General features: G+C 40.4%; 1 protein-coding gene and 1 long non-coding RNA gene across 7 annotated transcripts in view; one reads left to right on the forward strand and one right to left on the reverse strand.

Annotated features, from left to right (window-relative positions):
• UGGT2 (UDP-glucose glycoprotein glucosyltransferase 2) overlaps positions 1-27,067 on the forward strand; it is a 192,237-nt gene that overhangs the window by 157,218 nt on the left and 7,952 nt on the right. For all 4 annotated transcript variants that reach the window (XM_026493491.4, XM_057307574.1, XM_057307558.1 and 1 more), the window contains 7 exons: positions 943-1,027; positions 4,387-4,569; positions 6,766-6,926; positions 7,559-7,673; positions 11,369-11,485; positions 13,938-14,064; positions 22,420-23,855. In XM_026493491.4, coding sequence (XP_026349276.3) covers positions 943-1,027; positions 4,387-4,569; positions 6,766-6,926; positions 7,559-7,673; positions 11,369-11,485; positions 13,938-14,064; positions 22,420-22,442 — 811 coding nt within the window. In that variant the 3' untranslated portion in view covers positions 22,443-23,855. The remainder of the gene's footprint in view (positions 1-942; positions 1,028-4,386; positions 4,570-6,765; positions 6,927-7,558; positions 7,674-11,368; positions 11,486-13,937; positions 14,065-22,419; positions 23,856-27,067) is intronic.
• On the reverse strand, positions 1,203-11,065 carry LOC130542819 (uncharacterized). Of its 3 annotated transcripts, none has more exons than XR_008957670.1 (4): positions 10,406-11,065; positions 9,790-9,997; positions 5,457-5,686; positions 1,203-4,683 (listed from the first exon to the last, which is right to left on the reverse strand). It is a non-coding gene; the product is annotated as an uncharacterized LOC130542819 (long non-coding RNA). The 3 variants fall into 3 exon arrangements; XR_008957668.1 differs by having other exon boundaries at positions 10,678-11,064; XR_008957667.1 differs by lacking the exon at positions 9,790-9,997 and having other exon boundaries at positions 1,204-4,683; positions 10,678-11,045.

The following is a 27,067-nucleotide window of genomic DNA, read 5'->3' on the forward strand; positions in this document are numbered from 1 at the left end:
TTTTTTTAAGATTTTATTCATAGAGAGAGTGTGAGCAGGGAGAGGGGCATAGGGAGAGGGAAAGAGAGAATCTGAAGCAGGCTCCACGCTGGGCATGGAGCTCAATGTGGGGCTTGATCCCATGACCCCAAAATCATGACCTGCTCTGAAATCAAGAGTTGGATGCTTAACCAACTGAGCCACCCATGCGCCCCAAGCAGTATATTTATAAAATACAATGAAATTTCATGAGTTTGATTGATTTGGAATATTGGTATTCTGTATGGCTAGGAAATGAACATATGTTGTAACAACATGGTATGTGAGAGAAAGTATATATAGTAAATTTCCCTTTTCCAGTGAGGAAATACCTTATTTTATAAAAAAGATGGGTGGGGTAAGAGCAGGAAAGCTTAATTCCAAACTACAAAGGGCTGTTTTTTTCATCTTTTATATAGAAGGATATCAGAGGACCCCTCAAAAATATTTGAGTATGTGTTGATATTTTAATATGGAAATTTAGATACGTCTGTATCTTCTCTACAGAGATCTAGCATAGCGAGACAAGTGACCTGTCCAGTGAATTTACTAATATAGGTTATTCAACTCTTGGAGTTTTGTACACCTGATATTAATGACACAGTAATAGAGTAAAGATTAGAGTGTAGTTCAACTAAACAAGACTATTTCAGAGTCAACTGGAAAAAAACGAAAAGCAATCGTCTTATTCTGCATGGTGTATGTGTGTGTGTATGTGTGTGTGTATACATATCCTTACACGTTACATACTTGATGAGGCACCGTAATTTGTGAAGGTTCTTCAATCTATTTCTCCATAATTCAAAGTGAAAGCTTAATATCTTTAAGTAATTATATATATATAATAATTAAAAACCTTAGGAAAAACAGGGTGAACTCCTATTAATATGAACTTATTGGGTTTAACGTTCCTATTTTATACAGAATCATGATGCTTTCTGTTTTACGTAACACCAAAACACCCGTGAAATTCTGGTTTCTAAAAAATTATCTCTCACCAACATTTAAAGTAAGTACATTAATCTTTTTATTATAGAATCGTTCAGTGTTTGAATCGTAAATTCTTTATATCATTGTAAGTTCACATAATTTCAGAATGAGTCTTGAAATTATTTTTTTTAATCAATTTTAAAACTTTTGTATTCACTATTCATTTTATCTACAGAAAAATTCTTTGCTGTTTTTATTTAAAGAAGTGTTTAAAAGGACAGAAAGAGATGGTTCATTTTTTTAAAAATAATAATGGTTTTTTATTATGTTAGTCACCATACAGTACATCCCTAGTTTTTGATGTAAAGTTCCATGATTCATTACTCGCATATAACAACCAGTGCACCATGCAATACGTGCCCTCCTTACTACCCATCACCAGCCTATCCCATTCCCCCACCCCCCTCCCAAGGAGATGGTTTATTTTTAGCTAAACTCGAAATCAGAAAGATTAGTGGTTTTTCATAATATAATTAAATAAAATTTGGCAATGAAAGATAGGTACAGATTGTCAATAAAAAGAATTAGGTTCTGTCTTAATTTTACAAAGATAGGCTAGAACAGTAGTATCTGGAGAACATGAAAACTGTACCATAGGAAATAGTTTGGTAGTTCTGAGAATAAAAAGGCTCTTTTATGCTTGTGCAGCACAGTGATTGCTGTGGGGGTGGCTTGGGTCCTATATTTAAAATGAGGCATTTTATCTTGAGAAGTTTTCAGATGATCAGCCCCTGTTACCCTATACTGAGCCTCACACTCCTGCCACAAAGTGTGCCCTCTGTCTCCCTGTTCTCATGACAGATTCATCAGATTTCATGTAAGTTAGGGTCTCATTCAGTAGCAGCTCAAAGGAGTTCTCTTTTTTCTAATCCAGCACCAGAGGTAAAAGCAGAAATAAGAAGAGCCCACCGTGTTTTTATTCCTCTTGCCAGCACATTGCTAAGCGCTTTACCTACATCATTTAGTTGCTCTTCATCAAGTTCTATTCCCAGAAAACTGAGACTCAGAAATCACACAACCGGCCTATACGACTGGGAGGTATCTAGACCCACCCTCAGGTCCAGAGATTAACTAGAAGGACTCATAGAACCAAGAAAAGCCATTAAACTCCCCGTTACAGTTTATTACAGCAAAACAGTACAGATTAAAATGAGCAAGGCAAAGAGATGCGTGTGCATAGGGCGGGGTTCAGGGGAGACCAGACCAAGAGCTTCCAGGTGTCCTGTCCCAGTGGAGCTGGCGGACAGAGCTTATTTCTCCCAGTAAACGTAACAATATACACGAGTGTTGCCGATTAGGGAAGCTCACTCAGACTTTGGTGTCCACATTTTTTACTGGGGGTTGGCCACATCGACCCACCTGACTGCCACAGTGGCTGACCTTCGCCTCCAGGAGTTGAGCTGATACCTTGTGGCTCAGAGTCCCAGCTCTAAGTCACATTGTTAGCATAGACTCTTCGGCGTGGCCCAAGACAGGACGGTACAAGGGCAGAGGTTACCTCTCAGGGCAAAGGGCCCAGCCTTTCTTTGAGCAAGATTTGTCCTTTAAAGCCCAGGCCTGAGATCAAACAGCTAATTAGGAACACAGCTGAGATCAGATGCCAAGCATTCTGCCCTCAAAGCCCAGGTGCTTAACTCTTAATATGTCACAGCCTCTCCCGCCGCCACCACCACCAAGAGTGCCACCTCACACGCTCATTTAGCAGTAAACAAACACCTGAGAAAGAACCCATAAATATAAACAAGAAGTCATACTAGTTTGTTACCAAATTTTTGATGTTATCCTACTAGGCAAATACTTCGTAAGGGGATTAATTCTACATACACTGAGATAGTACAATCTGGAGATTCTCTTAGCAGGCGGTAGAAATACCCATGCTGTGCCTGCATGAAGTTCTTACTCTACCATGTGGTCAAAAGTAATAGCATGTCTGAAATAATAGTTTCCTTCTTTGGGGAATTTTGCTCCTTTCCCTCAAAATGTTCATCTTTTTGAAACTTTTCAGTGAAGTACAATGTGCACAAATCCTAAGTGTGCAGCTTTGATGAATTTTTACAAACTTAAAACACCTGCGTAACCAGCAGTCAGATACAGAAATTACTAGTACCCTAGATCCTTTCCTTCCAATTTTCAAAACCTCTCTCTCTCTTCCTTCAGGTATTTGATGAATTATACCTATTTAGGGAATAATCCATCCCTGGCCACACAATCTGAAATTATAGTCCCTTCTGATTTTTCACTCTGCTTCCCTCCCTTTTTTGCTTTTCCCCTAGCACTGTGTTCTGTAGATGACCTACTGTTTCATTTATTTTCTACCTACCCCTCTAAAATGTAGGCCTTACAAGGGCCATGATTTTTGTCTGTTTCGTTCACTTCTAAATAGGCCCTAAATAGTGCCCTAAATAGTGCCTGGCACTTAGTATGTGCTCAGTGAAAATGTTAATGCATATTTGCTGATTAGAGACTTTTCTACTTTATCCTAATATATTTTTTTAAATTTTGAAAACAAAACAATGATTCTCAGCAGCCATTCTAGCCATAATTGCAGCATTTCAATTCACAGATAAAACCAGGGCTTACGCTAAGGAACGTAGTTTAAATCTACACTGTTCTTACAAAAGCAGGAAGAAAATTAAAGGAGGTGTATAACCAGCAACCAGCTACACATGAGAAGGGAGGAGGAAAAAGCAAATTCTCTCTTTGCTAACCCATCTTTCCCCACCCCTTTACCACTGTTCCTCTCGGTTTGGGCCTCTTGAAGCAAACTTAGCCAACCGTGTATTTCATTAACTGCTCTGCTTTTAACAGGATTAGGTACTGTAAGTCTAAGACTCTGAATCAAATACCAAACATCCAGAACCACAGTGACTGCCTTGTATTTTTAATTCTTGAATTAAACAGTCATAAATCTCAAACATGAAACTCATGTAGAAAACCTAATTTATCAATTTACAACTCATTCTGTGTGTTCTTGCACTCCCTCTTCCTGTTGTATCTGTTTGCGCAGTGAGCGCGTTGACGTGCACGTGGTGTTCCACAATCCGGGCGCTCTTCCTTGCGTAGTCAGGCTTCCTCACGTTGAACATGGCTAGTGAACACTAGGGGAACATTTAGCTTACTTAATAAACTTGCTATTCAATATGCTGTACCTATTTTTTAATGGCAGTAGATTATATAGTTTCACGTATACTTGTATTTTTGTCAGCATTTTCATATTCCTGATTAATAGGTATAAGTTGTAGAAGGAGTTTAGACATTTTACCAAGTAGTTTGTAACAATTTATAGTAAACTCTGCTTTTTAATGTTAATTTTTTTTTCTCTAAAACAAAAACTATCTTCCTTGAACATATTCTTTGTGCGTATGTGTATGTCTTTAGGAGGTAATTCCTCACATGGCTGAGGAGTACGGATTCCAGTACGAGCTCGTGCAGTACAGATGGCCCAGCTGGCTTCATCAGCAGACCGAAAAACAGAGGATTATTTGGGGTTACAAAATTCTTTTCCTCGATGTCCTTTTTCCTCTAGCAGTGGACAAAATCATTTTTGTTGATGCTGACCAGGTAATAAGATTTTAACCGTTGTTTCTGGTAGTACTTAAACTTTTTTTGCACTTCTGTCTGAGTGTAGGGACTCCATTTATATTGCTGGTGTTCATTATTATCTTTGTTGCCGAGCTGCATAAAAATATACGACATGAATGTGACGCATAAGGAAAGTGTCTTTAAAAAAACAAACAAACAAACAAACAAAACCACCTGTCAGAATTCCAGGGGAAAATCAAATGTATCGCAAGAAGTACCATTTATTATTTAGGACATGGCAGTTTTCTCTCTGAAGTAGTAGTTTTTTAATTTTGGTAATTAAAAAATCAGTACTGATATTAGTCACAATAAAAGTAGTTGTTTGAGTTCCTATGAATATGAGCTGATTGTTTAAAATGAATTATTTCTTCTTGCTGAAAAAATTGGCGATTACAGACAACTCTTCTTTCCTTCTTGAGGCTGAATCCTCCTCATTCTACCACTTAAGGGAAAAAAAAATTCCCAAATTTAGCCCCCAAAAACCATTATAGTACTCAGCTTTCAAAATTTACATATCCAAAAATTACGACTTTCCCCTTTCCTCCCTTTCATGCCTTTGTAGTCATTAATGGGAAAAAATATTTTTAAAATAACACAGAATTTTTAAGAAGAATAGTAAAATGTAAATATTAACATTATATAAATTAAGTGTACAAGTCAGTACAATTTATATTTAGGACAAAAAGTATATTTTTCAAATCCTATATTAGAATTTACTTATATTGTAAACTTTTATTATTTTTGTAGTATTTTCCAAATTGATAAATATGAATCATTATAATTAAAAACTAAGAAAACAGGCAAATGTGGGTAATGAACTAAATACTTCCAAACATACCATCTAACATAAAATATATTTCTCCTACCTTCCCTTCCCACAGCTTACGCAGTGATATTTTTCCACAGTCTTGAGTCTTAATACGCCTGGGTGTCGCACTGTAGCATCCAAGTCCTGGTTTCAGCTCAGGTCATGGTCTCAGGGTCATGGGATCAAGCCCTGCATCAGGCTCAGTGTGGAGTCTCCTTGGGATTCTTTCCCTCCCCCTCTGCCCCTTCCTCTGCTCACGTGCTCTCTCTCTCTAAAATAAATAAAAATCTAAAAAAAAAAAAAAAGGAACTTACTAATGTTATTTCATTAAAGCCATTGAGCATAATTAAGAGGTTTTTCTTTATCATTCAGACTAATATTTGCCAATATTACAATAATGGAGATTTATCACAAAATGATTTTGAATTATTAATCTATATTTTGGTAAACTAAGCGATGTACTTGTGAAATACTTAATTTCTCCCCAAAATACATTTCATTTAAACTTTCTTGATTAAAGTGGTGTAACAAGGGGCCCCTGGGTGGCTCTGACTTCGGCTCAGGTCATGATCTTGGGATCCTGGGATCAGGCTCTGTGTTGGTCTCTGTGGTTGGTAGGGGGTCTGCTTGTCCCTCTCCCTCTTTGCCCCTCCCCCACTCGTGCTCTCTCTGTCAAATAAATAAACAAAATCTTAAAAAAATAAAATGATATAACAAACTATTCTTATTAATAAGACCACTGTCATATAGACTAGGCATATACTTTTTTTTTCATCTTTTTTTTTTTTTTTTTAAGATTTTTATTTGAGAGCGAGCACAAGCAGGGGGAGGGGCAGAGGGAGAAGCCGACCGCCCACTGAGCAGGGAGCCCAACCTAGGGCTTGCTCCCAGCACTCTGGGATCATGACCTGAGCTGAAGGCAGACGCTTAAACAACTGAGCCACCCAGGCGTCCCGGTTTCTTTTCACCTATAAGAACAAGAGAAAAAGGGGGTGCTTGGGTGGCACAGCGGTTAAGCGTCTGCCTTTGGCTCAGGGCGTGATCCCAGCGTTATGGGATCGAGCCCCACATCAGGCTCCTCCGCCATGAGCCTGCTTCTTCCTTGCCCACTCCCCCTGCTTGTGTTCCCTCTCTCGCTGGCTGTCTCTATCTCTCAGATAAATAAATAAAATCTTTAAAAAAAAAAAAAAAGAGAAAAAGGAACTTAGTAAACTCCCTACTGCTTGAAAGAACTGTGAGAAAAATAATTCTCTTTTATTTCTACAATCAGGTGATGATTTGAGATTTACATAAAAAGGGCTTATTGTATTATAATAACATAATATTATTTTATAGTCTTCATCAGAGAAACTATTTTAATTATTTAGATTGTGAGACATGACCTAAAAGAACTCCGAGATTTCGATCTGGGTGGAGCACCTTATGGGTATACTCCATTTTGTGATAGCCGCACTGAAATGGATGGATATCGTTTCTGGAAAAAAGGGTACTGGGCATCGCATCTTTTAAAAAGGAAATACCATATCAGGTAAGAAAATGTATACTCTTACTTTTTAGTAACTAAATAACTTACTGGATCACAATACTCAGTTTTCTTAGAAATCAGACAGTAATGGCAACCAGTGAGTGTTTATGGCGTGCCAGTCACTCTTACAAGACTTCACATGTATTAATTCATAAAATCTTTATGACAACCTTTTGAGATACCGTAATCCCCAGTTAACAGATGTGGAAACCACATCACGCAGCATGCACGTAACTTGCCCAGGCTTACACCGTTAGTGCATAGCGGAGCCAGGAGTTAAGCCCAAGTAATAGGACTCAAGTGAGAGGCTCCTAACTACTACAGATTAACTCGTTCGTTACATAATAAAATGAGCATACTGTCTTCCAAGCTGTCGTTGCTTTGTAGAGCCATGACTTCCATGGTATTTTGGAAAAACTTGAGGTGACTGTACAAGGATATGGATCCTAACGGTATCATAACAGACTTCAGACCCCTTGGAAACAGTGTTGGACATTGGGAGAAAATTTATGAAAGGATTCTTTATTATTAGACCCAGGGATATATAAAGTCAATCCCATTACAATCCCCCATCACTGGGGGAAAGTAAAAATACATGAACAACCTGGGCCACCAAAGACTATTCACTTTTGCAGTGCCTTGTATGTAGTGGATCTCAAGAAGTTCAGGAGAATTGCAGCAGGCGACAGGCTCCGGGGCCAGTACCAAGCTCTCAGTCAAGATCCAAACAGTCTTTCAAACCTCGATCAGGTAGGTAGAATGTTCATAGACTCATTTTCAGTACATGGATCCAGACCGCTCCATTCCCTGCTTGTAAACTTCAAAATGTGACATTTTCAGCCCCTTTCTCTCCCTTGGTACAATTCTGTATTGGATATCTCAACTGTCTTGACTTACATATAATTTTTCACTTTCAGCTCAACATTTTCAAAACTAATCGTATTTTATCTTCACTTTTCCATCCTTCGGCCTCTTCATCCCACTACCTGCCCTGTCTCGCTTACCGTACCTTTTTCTTCCTCACTTCCATCATCAGTTAAACATGTCTCCATCTCCGGTCTTCAAGACAAACTCCCTTCGTTCTGTGTCCCACCTAGCTACTGCCTTACATTTTGTTTTTACTAATAAGCACCTTTTTCTCAATATCTGACTAATTTCCAGAGTCATTTATCCTAATGATGTGACCCAGAACCTCCCAGAATTATGGGGATAACAAGCACAGTTTCCCCCAGAGGGTCACTGGGAACGAGGATAAGCGCAGTCTCTTCACTTTGCTCCCTTGGACCCATGAGATTCTTGCATGCAATGACACAGCACCGTAGAAAGGCTGGTGGTTGAGAATGGAATGCTGCACCCCACTCTTGCCGGATATTGTCTCGCCAGTAGCACCTCTTTTGCCTTTAGTAAATCATTCTATTGCTCCATCAGGCCAGCAGCCTCTGGGTGGCGTAGTATGCGACGGGACCATGGGATCTCTTGGTCATGTGCCCTCTGCCAGGCTTCCCTGCCTTGCGATAAAGTGGGTTTCTTGGTCTAATGCAATATTAAATGGCTAGCTCTGTAAGCCCTTGGATAATGGTGCTAAGTCTCTGCGAGCAGGAAGGCAAACCCATACACAGAATCTATGTATATTTCAGCTCAGAAGAATCTCTGCTTCCTAGTTAGTTAGAAAGAGTCTAATCAGTCAGCACTCAAAATGAAATAGTCTGAATTGTCCTATGCCAATGGAGGAAATTGGGTTTAGTTTAAATCTCCATGCCCAGATGGCTTCATTAGTGAATTCTACCAAACATTAAAGAAATAATACCAATTCTACTCATTCTATGAAGCCAACATTCCCTTGACATTAAGGCCATATAAAGACATTACAAGAAAGGAAAATTACAGACCAACATCCCACATGAACAGATGTAAAAATCCTTAATAAAATCTCAGGAAATCAAATCCAGCAATATATAAAAAAGACCCTCTATCATAACTAAATGGTCTTTATCCCTGGGTTCGTTCCATTTTAGAGTACCAGTCAGTGTAATTCACTGTATCAACAGACCAATAATAAAAACCACATGATCAGCTTAATACAAAAGAACATTTGATATATTCCAATATTCATTCCTAACAAAAGCTCTCAGCAAACCAGGACAGGAAGGGAACTTCCTCGACCTGGTAAAGGACACCTATGAGGGGTGCCTGGGTGGCTCAGTCAGTTGAGCATCTGACTCTTGGTTTCCACTCAGGTCATGATCTTGGGGTCGTGAGATCGAGCCCCACATCAGGCTCCATGCTCAGTGCAGAGTCTGCTTCAGATTCTCTTTCCCTCTCCCTCTGCTTCCCCTACCTCTTGTGGTCACTCTTTCTCTCTCTCTCTCTCTCTTTCAAGTAAATAAATAAAATCTTTAAAAAGACACCTATGAAAAACCTATAGCTAACATCATACTTAATGGTGAAATACTAAATACTCTCCCCCTAAGATCAGGAGCAAAGCGAGGATATATACTCATCATTTCTATTCAGCATTGTAGTAGAAGTACTGTAGATAGTACAGCAAAGCAAGAAGAATGAAAGGCGTTGCGTTGGCAAGGAATAAGTAACTTTTTTTCAGACAGCAGAATCATCTCTGTAGAAAATCCTCTATAACCTGCTAAAAGGTTATATGGAACCAATAAGTATATGTAGTAATACTGCAGATATAAGATCAATATATGAAAATCAATTCTGTATTTCTATTTACTAGCAACAGTTGGAAATCGAAACTGAAAAAGATGATACTATTTCTAGTAGCATTTTTAAATTAAGTTCATGTAGAAATGCAGTAGACCTGAAATAGCCGAAACAGCTTTGAAGAAGAACAGAGTTGAAGACTTACTTTGCCTGATTTCAAGGCTTGATATAAAGCTACTGTCATCAAAATTGTGTGGTTCGGTTTAAAGATAGATAATTCAATCCGTAAATAGGAACAGAGAGTCCAGAGATAATCCACACATGTGAACAGTTGACTTTTGACAAAGGTGTGAAGGCAGCACCAGGGAGAGAAGACGGCCTTCTAAGCAGATTGTGCTGGAACAACTGGACATCTGTATACAAAACACACACCCCCATCCATAAGATACACGGCACATAAAAACTAACTCAAAACACATCGGACATCTAGAGAGAAAATGTAAAACTATAAAACTTTTAAAAGAGAGAAGAAAATAAATCTCTGTGGCCTTTGTTTATACAGGTGTTTTTAGACCTGTTTAAAGTGTGATTCACATAAGAAAATAATTGACAAATATATAACAGAACTCTCAAAACTCAATGAGAAAACTCATTTTTTTGAAAAATCAGATTTTCACAGACCCTTCGCCAAAGATAATGATCAAGTGGCAGTAAGTCCATGGAAAGAGGCTGAAGATGATTAGTCATTAGGAAAATGAGAATTAAAACCACAATGAACAATTCCACACACTATTAGAATGGTTGACATTTGAAAGACTGACCGTAGTAAGTGTTGACAAGCGTGCAGAGCAGCCAGAACTCGCGTACGTTGCTGATGAGCAGGAAAAATGCTGTAGCCATTTTGGAGAACAGCTTGGCAGTTTCTTACGAATTTGAATTTACACCTATCCTACGACCAGCCATTCTTCTTCAAGGGAAATAAAAGCATATGTCTACACAAAGACTGTGTGTGAATAGTTGTAGCAGCTGTATTTGGAAAATCCAAGTCTTACAACAACCCCGATTCATTATCTGTTGCTCCCAAACGACTTACCCGAAAACACAGCCGCCTACAGTCACACATAGATCCGGTGGGCCAGGAATCTGGGCCTGACATAGCTGAGCATTCTGCCCCAGTCTCTCACGAGGCTGAAGTCATCGTCGACCCGGGGATGGCCCTCTCCTCTGGAGACGTGACTGGGCTCGGTCACACACGTGCTTGTAGGCAGGACTCCGAGGTCTTTGAGGCTCATTTGCCTTATAAACTTTCTTTAACCCCAGTGCTGGCAATCTTTGCTTAGAAAGCCCAGAGCATGCACGAACGTGAGAATCCCTGGAGCGTTGTTTCCTAACAGGGAGGTGAAGGGTCGCCTCCAAATCTGGAGGGCGTGGTGGCAGCTGACAGCAACGGCAAGAGCAGGCCCAGGGCGGGTGACCAGTTGCAGTGTTTCAGGACAGGCGGAGGCAGGGAGGCTGTCCGCTTGGGCAAATGTGAGGTGGTGGGTGTCTGGTCTTCCGGCTGCATCCCTGACGCCTGGGGTGACGTCCAGGACAGCCGTGGGCGTAGTTCTAGTGCATGGGTTCATCACGACACGAGATGACTGGGTCATATTAAGTATCCAATAGCTTAAAAATAGACACCTTAGATCTGTGAATGTCTTTTGAACCTGTTTTTAATCTAATTGACATCAGCCTCATTCCCTCTAATTTCTATACCTCCTTGTTTAAATCATTTTTTTCTATAGGATCTTCCCAATAATATGATTTACCAAGTCGCCATTAAGTCTCTTCCTCAAGACTGGCTGTGGTGTGAAACGTGGTGTGACGACGACTCCAAACAGAGAGCCAAAACCATTGATCTGGTGAGTGTGTGCGCTGTCGTGTGCGTGCCAGCAGATGTGAACATGTTCCAATAGAACAGTTTCTCTGACAGACGGAATGGCGCCCCGACGGCACCCTGCTGCTTCGTCTGTTAAGTACTGTTCTGTTTACTTAGGTTGGCCAAGTACAGGGCTGTGTCAGGGGCCTCCAGGACCACCCCCAGGTTTAAGGAATCACTAAGAGGACTCCCAGGACTCAGAGTATCGCCCTGCTCGTGGTTGTGCTTTATTCCAGTGTCCGCAGAGGCAAGAGATATATGGGGCAAAGTTCAGAGCAGGTGCAAGCTTCCAGGAGCCCTCTCCCCGCGCAGTCACACAGGACAAGCTTAACCCCCTAAGCTGTGAGGATGGCACGACACTGGTAAGGTGTTGTCTCGCAGGGGAGCTCGGTAGGAACCCAGTGTCCAGGATTCTTACTGGGACTGGTCGCATGAGCACTCCCCGGCCTGTCACATACCAGGCACTTCACACGTAAAAACACTGAAAATTCCCAACATCCAAAAGGAAAGCAGGTTCGACATCAACCACGGAGTTGGCACAGGTTAGGCATTGTGAGCCACTCTTACCAGGAATGGTGGGAACACTCCTAAAACCCAAGTTCCCAGACGCCAGCCAGGGGCCGTCCTTGCAAGTAGGCCTTTCTAAGGATAGCGATCTCGAGCTTGCTGCGTTACTCTTTCCTGCACAGGGGCTTCTGAAGAAAAGCCAGGTTTCTCAGCACGGGCACTATTTACATGTAGGACTGTAATTCGTATTGTGGGGGACCGGCCTGCGCTTTGTAGCACGGTTAGCCGCATCCCTGGCCTTACCCACTAGATGGCGGTAGTGTCCCCCCCACGACACACACGACACACAAAATGTGTCCAGACCTTGTCAGAGCTCCCTGAGGGGCATAACAGCCCCGTTTAAGCACCACTGATATAGATTATAGGGAAAAAATTGTAGCACAAAAAACTAAGGAAAACATAGTATTTTTAACAGTTTCTGACACAGTTAAAATGAAAGAAAATAGTTCCATTATCTTCACTTTATAGAACATATTGTCTGTAAGGTTAATTTCTGTAAAGAAAATCCTCTTTTCCCACTCACTTCAGGAATATATTACTATAGAAAAAATCCACAATGGAATGAACTGGAAGTATTCAGTGAGGAAAGGATCAAGACAATAGGCTCATGGCTCATAACCAATAGCTTTCCCACAAGGAATTCTTGTAGCCGCCACAAGAAAATGTCACATAGAAGTGAGCTCTGAGGTGCGTCCTCTGCAAATGCCTTGTAAGGAGCAAAGGGGAGCCTGCTGGGACTTGGGGAGGGTTGTGCTCCTCCCATTGTCCTTCGCGTCTCAGTCCATGACATCTCCATTCTTCACATGGCTCCAGCCAAACCCTCTGGGGGCATCAGTGACCTTGCTCCTCACGATTCCTGTGCAGCCCGTTAGCAGACCTTGTCAGCTGTACTGTCACCTACATCCAGAATCAGATCCTTCTCTACAATATGTTTTGCCTTTTAACCTTTCAATTTCCCAGGGAACTCCATAGTAGGACCAGTTGCTCACTGAGTAGTTTAAATGGGTCCTATATCAGTGGAACCTTGGAGATTGTTAGCTTGCTCCTCAGTGATGCAGCACTAATACCGCCCCCTACACACACACACACACGCACGCACGCACGCACGGACAGGTAGGTGAAATGTATGGGTCTCACTACTAGTCAGCGTGGAGTTGGAATCGTGACTGAGGATCCACATCCACTGGGTTTCCACTGCGTCTCTCACGTAGGCTAGTTAATATATTTAGACACGAGACTTATAAACTACTCTGAATTTTACACCTATCAATATTTTGACAAATGAGTTCCAGTTAATTGATTTTTTTTTCCAGTTAACCGATTTTTAATACCATCACGGTTGCTAATTAGAGGCATAAGAAGGGGAATGAATGTTTTTGCTAAAGAAACTCAAGGAATTTCTAAAGGCTAACAAATACTTTTGTCTGTGGAAAACATAAAGCATATAAACCAGACTTTAGTCCAAAGAAAAGAAAATATTTATTAACGTAGTCTGCTATGTTCTTTTACAAAATGGTCATGTAATTAGATCTTTTGTCAAAAGTTTGCAGAATTGTTTGACAAACTCCTTGTTAACCATCAGAATGTTTTTAAATGATTTTTGTTTAAATTTCTGATCGAAGTGTTTGCATTGAACGCTTATTGCTCGGATTAAGTAAGATTTGTGCTTTCACTTGAGTCTTTCCCTATTAAACTAATTTTAGTACTTTAAATACTTAGTACTTAGGACCCAGCTTTTTACAAAATGCATTTTGTTTGCTCTAGTGACATAGTAATGGACAATGGTCCATCCTTCCTTCTTTTCTTAAGTATAATTAACATACAAGGGTAATAGGTTTTCATTAACAAAACTTTATTTAAACTTTTAGTGCAATAATCCCAAAACAAAAGAACCCAAGCTAAAAGCTGCTGCCCGGATTGTCCCAGAATGGGTGGAGTATGACACTGAGATACGACAGCTGTTAGATCACCTTGAAAACAAGAAGAAAAATGCAAGTAAGTCAGCATTCTACGGTGGTGTATGAACCATGTGTTGCGTTAACTGAGATTATAATAGATTACAAACTCATTTCTTGGTGAATTTGTGAAATGATTAGGTCAGAATGTAAGAAATTTGTGGCATCATTAAGAATTCTCTTTTTATGGGGACTAAGCTCACAAATTAACAACATGGATAGAGAATCTCTTCTCCTGTGGATAGAACTTCAGTTCGTGTCACCACAGATACGGGTGCTGTGGCCTTAGCCGCCTGACACAAGCAGTAAAAAATAAAAGTAGAAAAAATCCCTGACTTGAAGATTACACCAGATTTCCCAAGTCGGAAAACCCAAGCCCCGAGGTTTAGTGAAAGACTTACATAGTAACTGGAAATGCTACCTCCTGTCTCCTAAATTAATCTCCTGCAGAATAAGGTTTCCCGTGTGTTCCTGCTTCTAGCAGCCTTAGGGCTGGAGCATGGCTCAAATTAGATATGCTTCCATTTCCAAGATTAAACTGTGGTTACCTGGGTATTTCATCACTCTGCATAAACCTTCACCAAATAAGTGTTGAATATTCTTTTAAAGCTGATATAAACTTCTTGATTGCTTTGTAATTCTCTTTCCTCATCAGTGCCTAGTTCTCTCAGTTTTTCTTTACTCTTTTTAAAAAATAGCACTGAGCTCCAGTCCGTGTTAGAGGCTTCACAGGTTATATTAATCCTCAACAATAATTCTTTCCAGTGTTTCAGAATAAAATACTTAATTTCCTCAGCTTTTTCAGGTAGAAATGTTAAATATAAACATAAAAATGTTATATATAGACTTTCTCACGTAAACATGAAATTGTGTTTCATCTTGATTTTCTGTATTCCTTAACAAAACCAGTGTGGTTGTTTTCTGAGAAGTTCAGTATTTAAAACACACTCATGGATTTTTAATTAATAAATTAAATAATTTAATTGAGACACCATTTCAATTCAGAAGAAAATTCTGTAAGTGGTGTGATATAACTGTTTTGAAGGGAAAGAGATAAGACAGAGAAAGGGGAGAAAAGGAAAAAAATAAAAAGAAGAAAGGAAATTTTACATAGTTACCTCAAAAATTTTTAATGCACAGAACATGAGATGAAATGTTTCTCTTATCACATTGGAAAGAGTTAAAGGATTAATAATATCCAGCGTTAGCAAGGGTATTGACAAGTGAGCACGCTCATGTACTCACACATACAGTAGCGGTATAAATTAAGGAAATATTATAGTATGTATAAAAATTTAAAATACGTGTGCCCTTTGACCCAGCAATTCACTCTAACAAATTTACATTTAAAAAAAAGAAATGATGGGGTGCCTGGGTGGCTCAGTTGGTTAGGCCAACTTGATTTCAGCTCAGGTCATGATCTCAGGGTCATGGGATCAAGCCCCACATCAGGCTCCATGCTCAGCAGGGAGTCAACTTGAGATTCTGTCTCTTCCTTTCCCTCTGCCTCTCCCCCCATACATGTGCTCGTGTGCTCTTTCTCTCTCTAAAATAAATAAATTTTTAAAAAAAGAAAAATGATATATGTATACATATGTTTGTTATACCATTGTTTTTAATGAAATAGAAATAATTTATCCATTGGGACACCTGGGTGGCTTAGTCAGCTAAGTATCTGACTCTTGATCTATTCAGTTCAGGTCTTGATCTCAGAGTCATGAGGTAAAGCCATGCGTTGGGCTCCATACTGGGTGTGGAGCCTACTTTTAAAAAAAGAAAGAAATAATGTATCCATTAATAGACTATTGGTTATATAAACATCATTACATACAAAAAATGAAATATAGAGTAGCCTTTCAAGAGAATTGAGAAAAATGTATTTTGCTGACAGCATATTTGAAGTTAAAAATAAAGTAATGTTTGTAATATGATTGACCCCATCTTAAAGAAAAATGGCACGTTTGTGTTTGTGTACATACGTATGTGTAAAAATAAGAGAAGTTTAAAAAAAGTTTTATGAAAGATTATTACATTTTTACTTAATTTTGAATTATAAATATATGTTATAAACATTAAAACAACATGGAAGTATATAGGATAAAGTTGGAAGGCCTCTTTTACTCAAACACAAAGAGGCAAGCATTTTTAAGGCTATGGTGTATCATTTATAAGTTTTGCATTTCTCTTATTGCAAGCTGTATTAGTTTTCTGAGGTTGCTCTAACATAGTACCACAGCCTAGATGGCTTAAACAAAAGAAATTTTTTGTCTCGCGGTTCTGGTAGCTTGAAGTCCAAGATCCAGGTGTCGTTAGGGTTGGTTCCTCTTGAGGGCAGTGAGGGGAGATCTGCCCCAGGCTGCCTTCTTGACTCGTAGGTGGCCATTTTCTCTCTGGGGCCCTTCACCTTGTCTTCTCTCCATATATGTCTGTGTGCAGATTTCCTCAGCCAACAAGGACACCAGTCATGTTGAATTAAGATGTACCCTAATGGCGTCATTTTAACTTCATTACCTCTGTAAAGACTCTATCTCCAAAGAAGGTCACATTCTGAAGTCCAGCAAGTTAGGATTCCACCATATGAATTTTGGAGGGAAACAGTTCAACCCATAACATGAATAGAGTTGAGGATGTTGTCATATGTTTAAGAGCCATTTGTAATTTCTTCTGTTTTCCAACTGTTTTTTCTGGTCCTTTGCTCATTTTTTTCTGGAGGATTGTTGTCCAACACTGGAAAAAAATTAATGATCTTTATTCCAGAGGTTTGTGTTGCCGCCTTAATCGTATGCTAAATTCCTGTATTATTTATGTCTCATTTGGCAAATTTTTTATCCTGTTACATTGATCTCTGTCTATATATGTGCCTATTTCACACCCCTTTAATTATTGAAGATCTATAGCATGTTTTAATATTGAGTAAGGATTATCTCCCCTCATTGATATTTTGTTGTTGTTGTTTTCCTGGTACTTCTGTTCATTTTTCCATATAAGCTTAGAATCATCTAGGTTGAAATTTTTCAGGGTTTTTTTTTTGGGGGGGGAGGAGTTGGAGGGAAGATTACATTAAGTTTATTAATTAGGTTAGGGAGTATTGACATCTTCATGAAAACTGTTCTTCCCCTCTAAGAACACGTTGTGTCTTTCTGTATGTTCAGGTTCAGTTTTATGTTTGTCAAGAATCATAACATTTTAATCATCTAAGTTTTATACATATCTTTTTAAGCTTGTTCCTAGGTATTGCATTGTTTTGTTACTATTATGAATGGGGTTTTCTCTTACAATGTATCTTCTTACTGGTGGTTACTTGTACATAGAAAGACTATTGTTTTCTGCCTATGAATTTTTATTTCTGTGATCATATTGAATTTTCATTTATAGATTTATTTAAATTGATTCTCTTGATTTTTTACACCCAAGATTATCTGCAAACAAAAATGGTTTTTCCTCTGCCTTTCTAATCATTATACCTCATGTTGCTTTTTCTCGTCTAATTGCTTTGGCTGATAATTCTAATATGATGTTAAATAACAGTAGTATACTAGGCCTCTTTCTCATTTTGCCTGGCCAACCTTCTGTGTTTCCCTATTAAGTAAGATAATAGCTTTGGACTACAAAAATTTATCATGTTGAGGAAATAGCCATTGATTCCTACTTTAATATAATGTTTTTATCAATAATGAGTTGCATATGATCGACTGCCTCTTCAACAGAAATAGAAGTGACTATCTGGTTTTTCTATTTGATTTATTAAAATGACAAACTATATTAATATATTTCCTAATATTGAATCATCCCTGTGTTCCAGGATTAAACTCAGCTTGGTCATGACCTATGATTATTTTTCCTTTTTGTAAGCTGAGATATATTTGACAGATACAACATTAAATTAGTTTCAGGTATATAACATGATTTATTATTGGTATGTATTGTGAAATGATCACAAGTCTAGTATTCATTACCATGCACAATTACAAAATTTGTTTTTGTTGTGATGAGAACTTTAAAAATCTCTTAGCAACTTTCACATATACAATACAGTATTGTTAAATACAGTCACCACGCTGTTCATTATATCCCTATGACATTTATAACTAGAAGTTTGTACATTTTGACCCCCTCACCTATTTTGCCCATCCCCCACCCCCACTCTGACAACCACTAATCTATTTTCTGTATCTGTGAGATCAGTGTTGTTTTATTTTAGGTCCACATATAAACGAGATCATGGAGTATTTGTCTTTCTGTCTTACTTCGTTCACTTAGCATAATATCCCCAAAATCCATTCATGTTGTTGCAAATGGTAGGATTTCCTTCTTTTTATAGCCAAATAATATATCACTTTACATACGCAAAGACACACACACACACACACACACACACACACACCACATTTTTCTTATCCATTCATTTATCCATCAGTGGACACTCAGGTTGTTTCCACGTCTTGGGTATTGTAAACAGTGCTACAGTGAACATGAGGACATAGATACCTTTTCAAGTCAATGTTTTTGTTTCCTTTGGATAAATACCCAGAGGTAAAATTCTGGATCATATGGTAGTTCTTTTTGTAATTTTTTGAGGAACCACTGTACGTTTTCCATAGTGGCTGCACCAATTTACATTTCCCTCAGCAGTGCACCAAGGTTCCCTTTTTTCCACATCCTTGCTAACACTTATTATTTCTTGCCTTTTTGATAATAGCCATTCTGACAGGTACAGGATGATATCTTATTGTGGTTTTGATTTTCATTTCCCTGATGATTAGTGATGTTGACCTGTTGGCCATTTATATTTCATCTTTGGAGAAGTGTCTCTTCAGAGCCTCTGTCCATTTTCTTAATTGCATCATTTGGTTTTTTGCTGTTGAGTTGTATGAGTTCTTTATATCATTTGGATATTAACCCCTTATCAGATATATGATTTGCAAATATTTTTTCCTAAGCTATGGGTTGCCTTTTCTTTTTGTTGATGGTTTATTTCCTGTGCAGAAGCTTTTTAGTTTCACGTAGTCCTACTTGTTTACTTTTGCTTTTGTTGCCTTTGCTTTTGGTGGCAAATTCAAAAAACATTACCAATACTGATCTCAAGATGCTTGCTGCCTGTGTTTTGTCCTGGAGTTTTATGTTTTCAGATCTTAGCATTTGATCCCTTTTGAGTTAATCTTTGTGTATGGTGTAAGAATGGAGCAAAGTTTCATTCTTTTGCGTGTGGCTGTCCAGTTTTCCCAACACCCTTTATTGAGGAGACTGTACTTTCCCCATTGTATATTCTTGGCTCCTTTGTTATAAATTAATTGACCATATGTGTATGATTTAGTTTTGGCCCTCATTCTGTTCCAGTGATCTGTGCATCTGTTTTTATGCCAGTGTCAAACTGTTTTGATTACTGTAGCTTTGTGATGTCGTTTTAAATTGATGCTTCCAGCTTTGTTCCTTCTTGAGATTGCTTTGGCTATTTGGGGTCTTTTGTGGTTCTTTATAAGTTTTAGGATTGTTTGTTCTATTTCTGTGAAAAATGGCATTGGAATTTTGATATGGATTGCACTGATCCTGTAGATTGCTTAGGATAGTAGGGATATTTTAATAATAATGACTCTTCCAATCCATGAGCATGGAATATCGTTCCATTTATTTGTCTCTTTATCAATGTCTCATAGTTTTCAGTGTATGAGTCTTTCACTTCCTTGGTTAAATTTATTCCTAGGTATTGTATTCTTTTTGATGCAATTGTAAATAGATTATTTTCGTAATTTTTCTTTCTTATAGTTTGGTATTACTATATAGAAACACAACAGATTTCTGTATATTGATTTTGTGTCCTGCCACTTTACTGAATTCATTTATTAGTTTTAACAGTATTTAGTGGAATCTTTAGGGTTTCCTGTATATAATATCATGTCATCTGCAAATAGTAACAGTTTACTTCTTTTTAACTTGGATGCCTTTTATTTCTTCCCTAACTGCTATGGCTAGTACTTCCAATACTATGTTGGAAGTGTTATGGGGAAGCATTCTTATCTTGTTCATGATCTGAGGGGAAAAACTTTTAGCTTTTTGCCTATCAGTATGATGTTATCTGTGGACTTGTCATGTATGGCCCTTATTATGTCGAGGTACAGTCCCTCTATACCCACTTAGTTGAGAGTTTTTATCATAAATGGATGTTGAGTTTTTTCAGATGCTTCTGCATCCTTGAGACGATCGTCTTTTTATCCTCATTTTGTCGATGCGGTGTATCATGTTGATTGTGGATGTGGAGCCATCCTTGCATCTCTAGAATAAATCCCACCTGATCATGGCGTGTGACCCTTTTAACACGGTTGAATTTAGTTTCCGAATATTTTGTTGAAAGTTTTTACATCTTTGTTTATCAGAAATATTGGTCCGTAATTTTCTTTTCTTGTAGCATCCTTTTCTGATTTGGGGATCAAGTTAATGATGGTCTTATAAAATGAGTTCGGATGTGTTCCTTCCTTGTCTATTGTTTGGAAAAGTTTAAGAAAGGATTGGTATTAATTATTCCTTAAATGTCTGGTAGAATTCACCAGTGAAACCTTCTGGTCCTGGGCTTTTGTTTCTCAGGAGGTTTTGATTACTGATTCAGTCTCCTTACTAGTAATTGGTTTGTTTAGGTATTCTGTTTCTTCATGAAAGAACTTACCATGTATATTCATGGTAAGTTGAATGTTTTTAGGAATTTATTCATTTCTTCTAGGTTGTCACAGTTTCTTGGTGTATGATTGTTCATAGTAGTCTCTTAATGATCCTTTGTATTTCGTGGTTATATTTCTTTTTATATTTCCTAATTCTCCCTTCTGTTCAGGAATTTTTTTTTTTTTTACTTCTATTGATTTTTTTTTGAAGGAGGCAATCACCTCTTAATTGACAGATGTTTTCTCTGTTTGCTGCCTTTGAATTTCAGTTTCTTCTTGTTTTATGGTTTCATCGAATTTCATTTTCAGAATAATCTGGAAAATACTAGAATCATCTTAAGTACCTCTTTGGTTCTTTGTTACCTTTATTTCTTTTGGGTATGTTGTTTGTTCATCTTGGTCCTTTTTTCTTCTATTGGTCTTCCTCAGATGCCTGGAGATCTTTGGCTATTTTTATATTTTTAAGAATAAAAGATTAGATTGATCAATACAGAGAGGTGGCAAGGGTTTCCTCTGTGTAAAAATGTTTGTTTCCCCAATAGGCTTCTTCCCTGAGTGGGAGGGTTACTCAGTAGCTCCCGGTACATTAGCGTGTGCAGAGTTGACAGACCTCTCTCTGGATGTAAGCGCGTGGAGCAGATAAAGACCTGCTACACACCAGCTGGGCCAAAAGCCAAAGTGAGGCCATTTTATTCAAGAGCACTGACACTCATATGAAAATCAGTCTCTGTCTCTCAGCAGATGATTCAACTTCTTTTTTTTTTTTTTTTTTAATCATCTTCTACTTTTTGTCGCGAAATGAACAGCCCGTCCAGTTCTCCCTGAAACGCAGAGGACAGACTGAGAGCAGGAAGCTGAGAGGCGCGGATTTTCCTGACAGGGTTTCAGCTCCTGCTTCACATTCTCACTCACGCCCACCAGTGTTTGCTGTGAGGCGGTTCTCCTCTGCCGGGAAAATCAGCCCCTCGTCCCAGCTGTGTGCTCGTGTACCAGCTACGTGTCCTGTCTTCCATTTTTAGAAATTCATTCATAAGTCTGCTCTGATGAGGTCTCAGAACCACTTCCCCCCTTCTCATTATTGTTATTCCCTTTTATATTTCTTTATTATCTCTCAAGTGGAATTTAGTGAAGAGAGAAACATAGTCTCACATCTCGAATTGTGGAATAGGATGCATTTAAATTGTACTTTAATTCATTTCTGCCTGAAAATGTCATTTTGAATTCTCAGTGTTTCACAGTTAGTATGTGACAGCTGTGACGCAGAAGGAAACACTGTTTTGGTCTCTGAGAGTCTTCACTAGTCCTGAGCCTCACATCTGTGTCAGCCTCTGTCAGTGTTCGCGAGCTCGTCTCCTCCCATCTCAGAAAAGGACCGCTCCCTTACCTTAACGATAGGCTCTTTGTGCATGTGAGAGATCTCTCAGTATTTTCCGAGGCTTCCATTGCCAGGCAGGGTGCTAGGTTTTAGAGATAACAAAGCTAAAAAAGATGTGTTCCTTGCCCTCCTAGACTCATGAGAGCTCCCTTCTAGGTGGTACAAGGTAAGTGCTTGTGACGCAATATAATAGGGACCATAATGTACAAAGAACTAATCTCATTTCACGTAAGGAAGCAATAGGTAATAAACAAAAGGATCCTCAGCACCTGTGCTGGTTTTTCTGTCTCTTACTCTGGTGAGATTTATGCTAATAAGCTAATTTGATATCTAAGATTTCAATAACTAAATGAATTTTCCTCCTCTACAGTCCTGACACATGATGAGCTCTAGCACTGGCTTCTAGAAGAAAGAAGAGGAAAGTACAATGAGAAATCTGCCACCTGCTGGGGAAGTGTGGAACTACTGCTAAGACTTTTGGAAATTTCATTAAAGATCAGTGACATATTCTTTTGTTTAAATAATATTAATTATTTAAAAATACATGTATTTAATGTATTGAATAATTTTAAGTTATATAAAAAATGACCATCAAGTATTTAAAACTAGGCTATTTCTTTTTCTTTATTGCTTAAAACACTGGGTTTTCACCCATTAAAGTAATACTTTGCCAGATCGCCTGTAGAAGAACATATCTGACGAGCTGGTCCTCACGGGGATTTATCAAACCATCTACATCTGTGTATTCCCTCTTTGTGCATCTATATTTCTTACCGCAAAATGCATTTAAAATTAGAGAAACCTCTTGTTTTTTTTCTTCTGAGAAAGAAAAAGGACTCATGGTTACCTCTGAATAATAAAAATAATAATAAGCCCATTTATAACTTTAAAATGAAAGAAGTGTGGTACCATATGATAATCATTTATTTATCTTAAGTGATATGATACAATTCTATACTGTATTTGTATTTTCTTAATATTTCTAATTTTTATTTCACAAACTTCTATCCCTGGGCTTATGAGGTATGTATGCTTTTAAAAGAAGGAGTATAAAAAGAAGTGTCCAGTAGTCACTTTTATAGAAACTAAGAATATGAAGTTTGTTTTCCTGCTATGTATTAATAATAGATGAATAGAAATTGGGAATGCGAGAGACCTCCGTGTCGTTTGAACCCCATCCCCTGAAGAAGGTGATTCGATAGGGCTGGGCTGGGCAATCACGATCGTGTAAGGAGCTCCCCCTGTGATCTGCGGCCGAGTGTGTTGTGGGAAACGTCTCGCAGACGTTAGCCCCAGCCACCACAGCAGGCCCCCTCCAGGCCGCGTCCAGTGGAGCCTGGGGCACCTGGGAACCTGCCAGGCCATAGGGAGCCATCTGCCTACGGAGACAGGTGGGTCCCTCTGAGCGCCACAGTGAGCCAGAGCTGTCTACTGGGGTCTCTCCTCTTGCTCCTTCAGCTCTTCTGAACGAGTCTAGCCCTCCTCGGTTCAGCAGCACGGCCCATAGAGTCTCTGGAAATAGCCTCCCTGTTCCCAGCTGCTTTCTTCATTCCTAATCAGAAGTCACAAGAGCTCTCCCTCTCCTGGTCACCCTCCCTTCTTCACTTGTTCCCCTCTGTCTGTGCTAAAATGGAGTGTTCCAGGTGTGGCCGGCCCTGATGGAACTAGAGTATTCCTGTGAGTTCCAAGGATCCTGAGGGATGCTGTGGAAGGCTGGCACGATAACTGAGCCTGGGATGGCCAACTCCATGGTGCTGTCCGACTCCTCTCTGCAGTCTGCACGATGTCTGGGCTTGGTGAGAGGAGGTAAGAGACTCTCTCAGCTTCTCGCGTAGACCCGGCTAACTGAGGTGTGCTGTGGGTTTTGGGCAGAATCCCCCCGACGGTAAGATGGCACTTCGCTTTCCTTTATTGTCAGCTTGTTTTCACGTCCATGAGAGTCTTGTGGGAAGAAGGATGGGCTGGGCAAAGGCCCCCGACTCCCGTGCTCGTGACTGCCCACCAGCTCCGGGATGCTGGACTTCCTGTCTCGTGGAGTATAAGCTAAAATTGCAGAATAGTGTAAACGGTTTTGATGTTCCCCTTCCAGTTTGTGTGTTGGGATTTGAAGGGCACAGTGTCCATGTCTCATTTCCAGATGAGTGAGAGCTTGGATCTAACAATCCAGATTTAAGGGGCGCCTGGCTGGCTGTCAGTAGAGCATGTGACTCTTGATCGCAGGGTCGTGAGTTCAAGCCCCACATTGGGCGTGGAGCCCACTTAAAAAGAATTTAAAAAATTTTAAAAATCCAGATTTATAAATAAGATACTTCTTTGCAGGGAGATTCTTTTATAAAATGGCTCACTTTTAAATTTTCATGTTAAGTGCATATAGACTACTGAGCGATGCAAAAACCTGCCCCTTTCAGGGACCCGGGACGGGAACTGACATGCAGCGCTGACAGAGAACGCCGCCAGCGCTGCAGAGCTGGGAAGGCCCGCACGGAGCCCAGGCGCATTTGTGAACGTCCTGGATCCAGGCGCAGGCCCTGCATCAAACGTTAACAGACTCAAATCTTGGGGGAAAAAAAACAAAACCCTTTATGAGAAGTTATAATCCCCTTATCTTTCCCCCTCCTTGAAACTGTCAAAAGTTTTTTCAAGAATTTGGAGATTTTGAGCTTATCATGGAAAGAGCTATAAGCTTTAGGCATAAAGTAAACCCAAAATATGAGACTGAAGACCATGCAGTCTCCGTGCCACTCAGAAGCCTATATTCAAAAGGTTAGATTTTGGAAGTACCCATCCTTTGGCTCCAGAGATTAAGTTCAGAGGGCAGTGGAGCCTCTAGGGAGAGAAAATGCTTCCGGAAAACACATAGGCCATCTCAGCCTGGGTTACAGACCCAATCAGGCTTTTAATGGGAAAAATGTAGTTTGACACAAATGGGACTCTGGCCCCTGGGAAGCAGCCTGACAGCTGCCCCCGCCCCAGGAGGGGCTTCAGTAGGTAGACGCCGAGTCAGGGTCCCTCTGCGACTACAGCGTGGCTGAGGCCGCTTTCTTCTTTGCTGCTAGATCTCAAAGAAGTTCGTGACATTTAGGGGGCAGGGAAAAAAATTAATGACATTTAACTTTCCACTAGAACAAGTAAGACTATTCGCCAAAGGACTCAGTCCCCGCTCCCTGGCTTCTCAGGCTCAGTACCACGCAGCCTGAGCTACTGTCCAGCCCCTTTCTTGCCTGCTTCTCTCACTTGCCTTGGAAGACTTGAGCCAGTCCATTCACTTCCAAAGAACCAGTGGATTTGGTAGAATCTTACCTTCGGTGGCAAAGTGAGGGAGGGACGGCAGGAAGGCCCAGGGCTTGAGGCCGGAGCTCAGCTTACAGACAGCTGTGCGGCCCGGCGGTGCGTGGGCGTGGGCGCCTGGTCCCAAGGGTGTGTGGTCCAGTGGGTGCGTGGTCGGCGGTGTGCAGCGGGCGGTGGGGGCCAGGCCGCCGCTGCGCCGGTGTCGGAGGGATCCTGGAAGTGGACAGCCACTCCCGTCTTGTGGGTTACAGAGCTCAGGTTATCAAACACAAGCTTCTGTTCTCTGGCAAATTCCAGAGCGGAACCTCTTGACTTAAAAGTTACTGTTAACAATGTTGTTCAAAGATTCCAGATTTGGGAAATAATCTTGTTCCCTAACAGTTATTAATTACTTGAATTTTAAAAGTTTCTTTGATCACCAAAAAAAAAAAAAAGTGTCTTTGATCACATGGACGTGCCCAACTCTACCAGGCTTGTTTCCTGCCTGATACGATTTCACTTTAAAAGTTTTTAATTAGAATTGAGAAAATAAAAATTACTCGCATTTTAAAAGACTGGTTCAAAACCAAAACATGTGAATGACAAGGATCAACCTCATGTGTAATTTAACCCCTGGGGAGAAGGTGGAGGGGGAATCACGCACTCGCCCTGCCCGGGAGGCGGGGGGGGGGGGGGGGGGGGGGGGGGGGGGGGTTGTGACTAGCACCTGGCGCGAGTCCGGGCCAGAGGGCGCCCAGCTCCTTTCACTCCGAAGTCGTGACCGCTCCCCCGGCACGTGGCCTTTTCCTGTCTTCCCGCGGTCCGCGGCTACCAGAAAATGTTTGTTTCTAAAAGGCTGCTTCTGAGGAAGGCCAAGAAGGAAGTGTCCATAAGCTGGACCAACCCAGTGACTGTTTACCTACTGTGTGTCCTTTTGAGGTGACCAGGCCGGACTAAATGGCATTAAATAACTCTCCAAAGGAAAATGTTATTGTCAGGAAGGAAGTGACATTGAGGTGGGAGAAGCGTGCTAGCCGGGAGGAGCGGGAGGAGGCGGGCTGGGCGGGGGGCGGTCACAGGGTCACGCAGGGAGTTCGTGAACCACGCGAAGAGCTTCGGTGCTCGGTCCCTGAGTGCCGTGATGGGCTTTGGGCTCCACTAACGCGGACCCAGAACTGCTCGGTCCGCTGCTGGCGGTTGTAAGCGTGTGTTCCCCCGTGGTGTGTCGGCAACGGCGCCGGCACACCAGGACAGGCAGGCCGAGCTGGGATGGGGTAACGCCGCTGCACAGCAGCCGCGATAAAGTCGACCTGGTGTCAGGGCGCCGGCCGCAGGGCCCTTCCCGCACGTTAGCCTTCCAGAGTGCATCCAGGACGAGGAAGACGTGCTATTTTGTTTGCAGTAAAAGTGTACAATTTCCACTTTCGTGAGGTCTTAGGAACTTGAGGTGGTAAAAGGCATTAAACCGTAGGAAACAAAACACTGCAACAGGTGACGGGGAGAGTTAATAAAATCCTAAGAAAAACTTAACACAGTGAAATGTCGCTTAGAAGAGCATCCTTTGCCATCTTTAAAGGATCTTTCATGCCAAGAAGAGTCCTAAGGATCTGGGAAGAGAAAATGGATCTGCCCTTCCTCTCTCTCTTCTCCTGGCAGCCCCCACGCCTGGGGGATTTGCATAGCCTCAGACAGGGGGCTGAGTGCTCATATATTACAAAGATAGCACGATTATTAAGAATTTGAAAACTGTG

This window comes from Ursus arctos, unplaced genomic scaffold (assembly GCF_023065955.2).
Source record: "Ursus arctos isolate Adak ecotype North America unplaced genomic scaffold, UrsArc2.0 scaffold_10, whole genome shotgun sequence".
NCBI lineage: Eukaryota > Metazoa > Chordata > Mammalia > Carnivora > Ursidae > Ursus > Ursus arctos.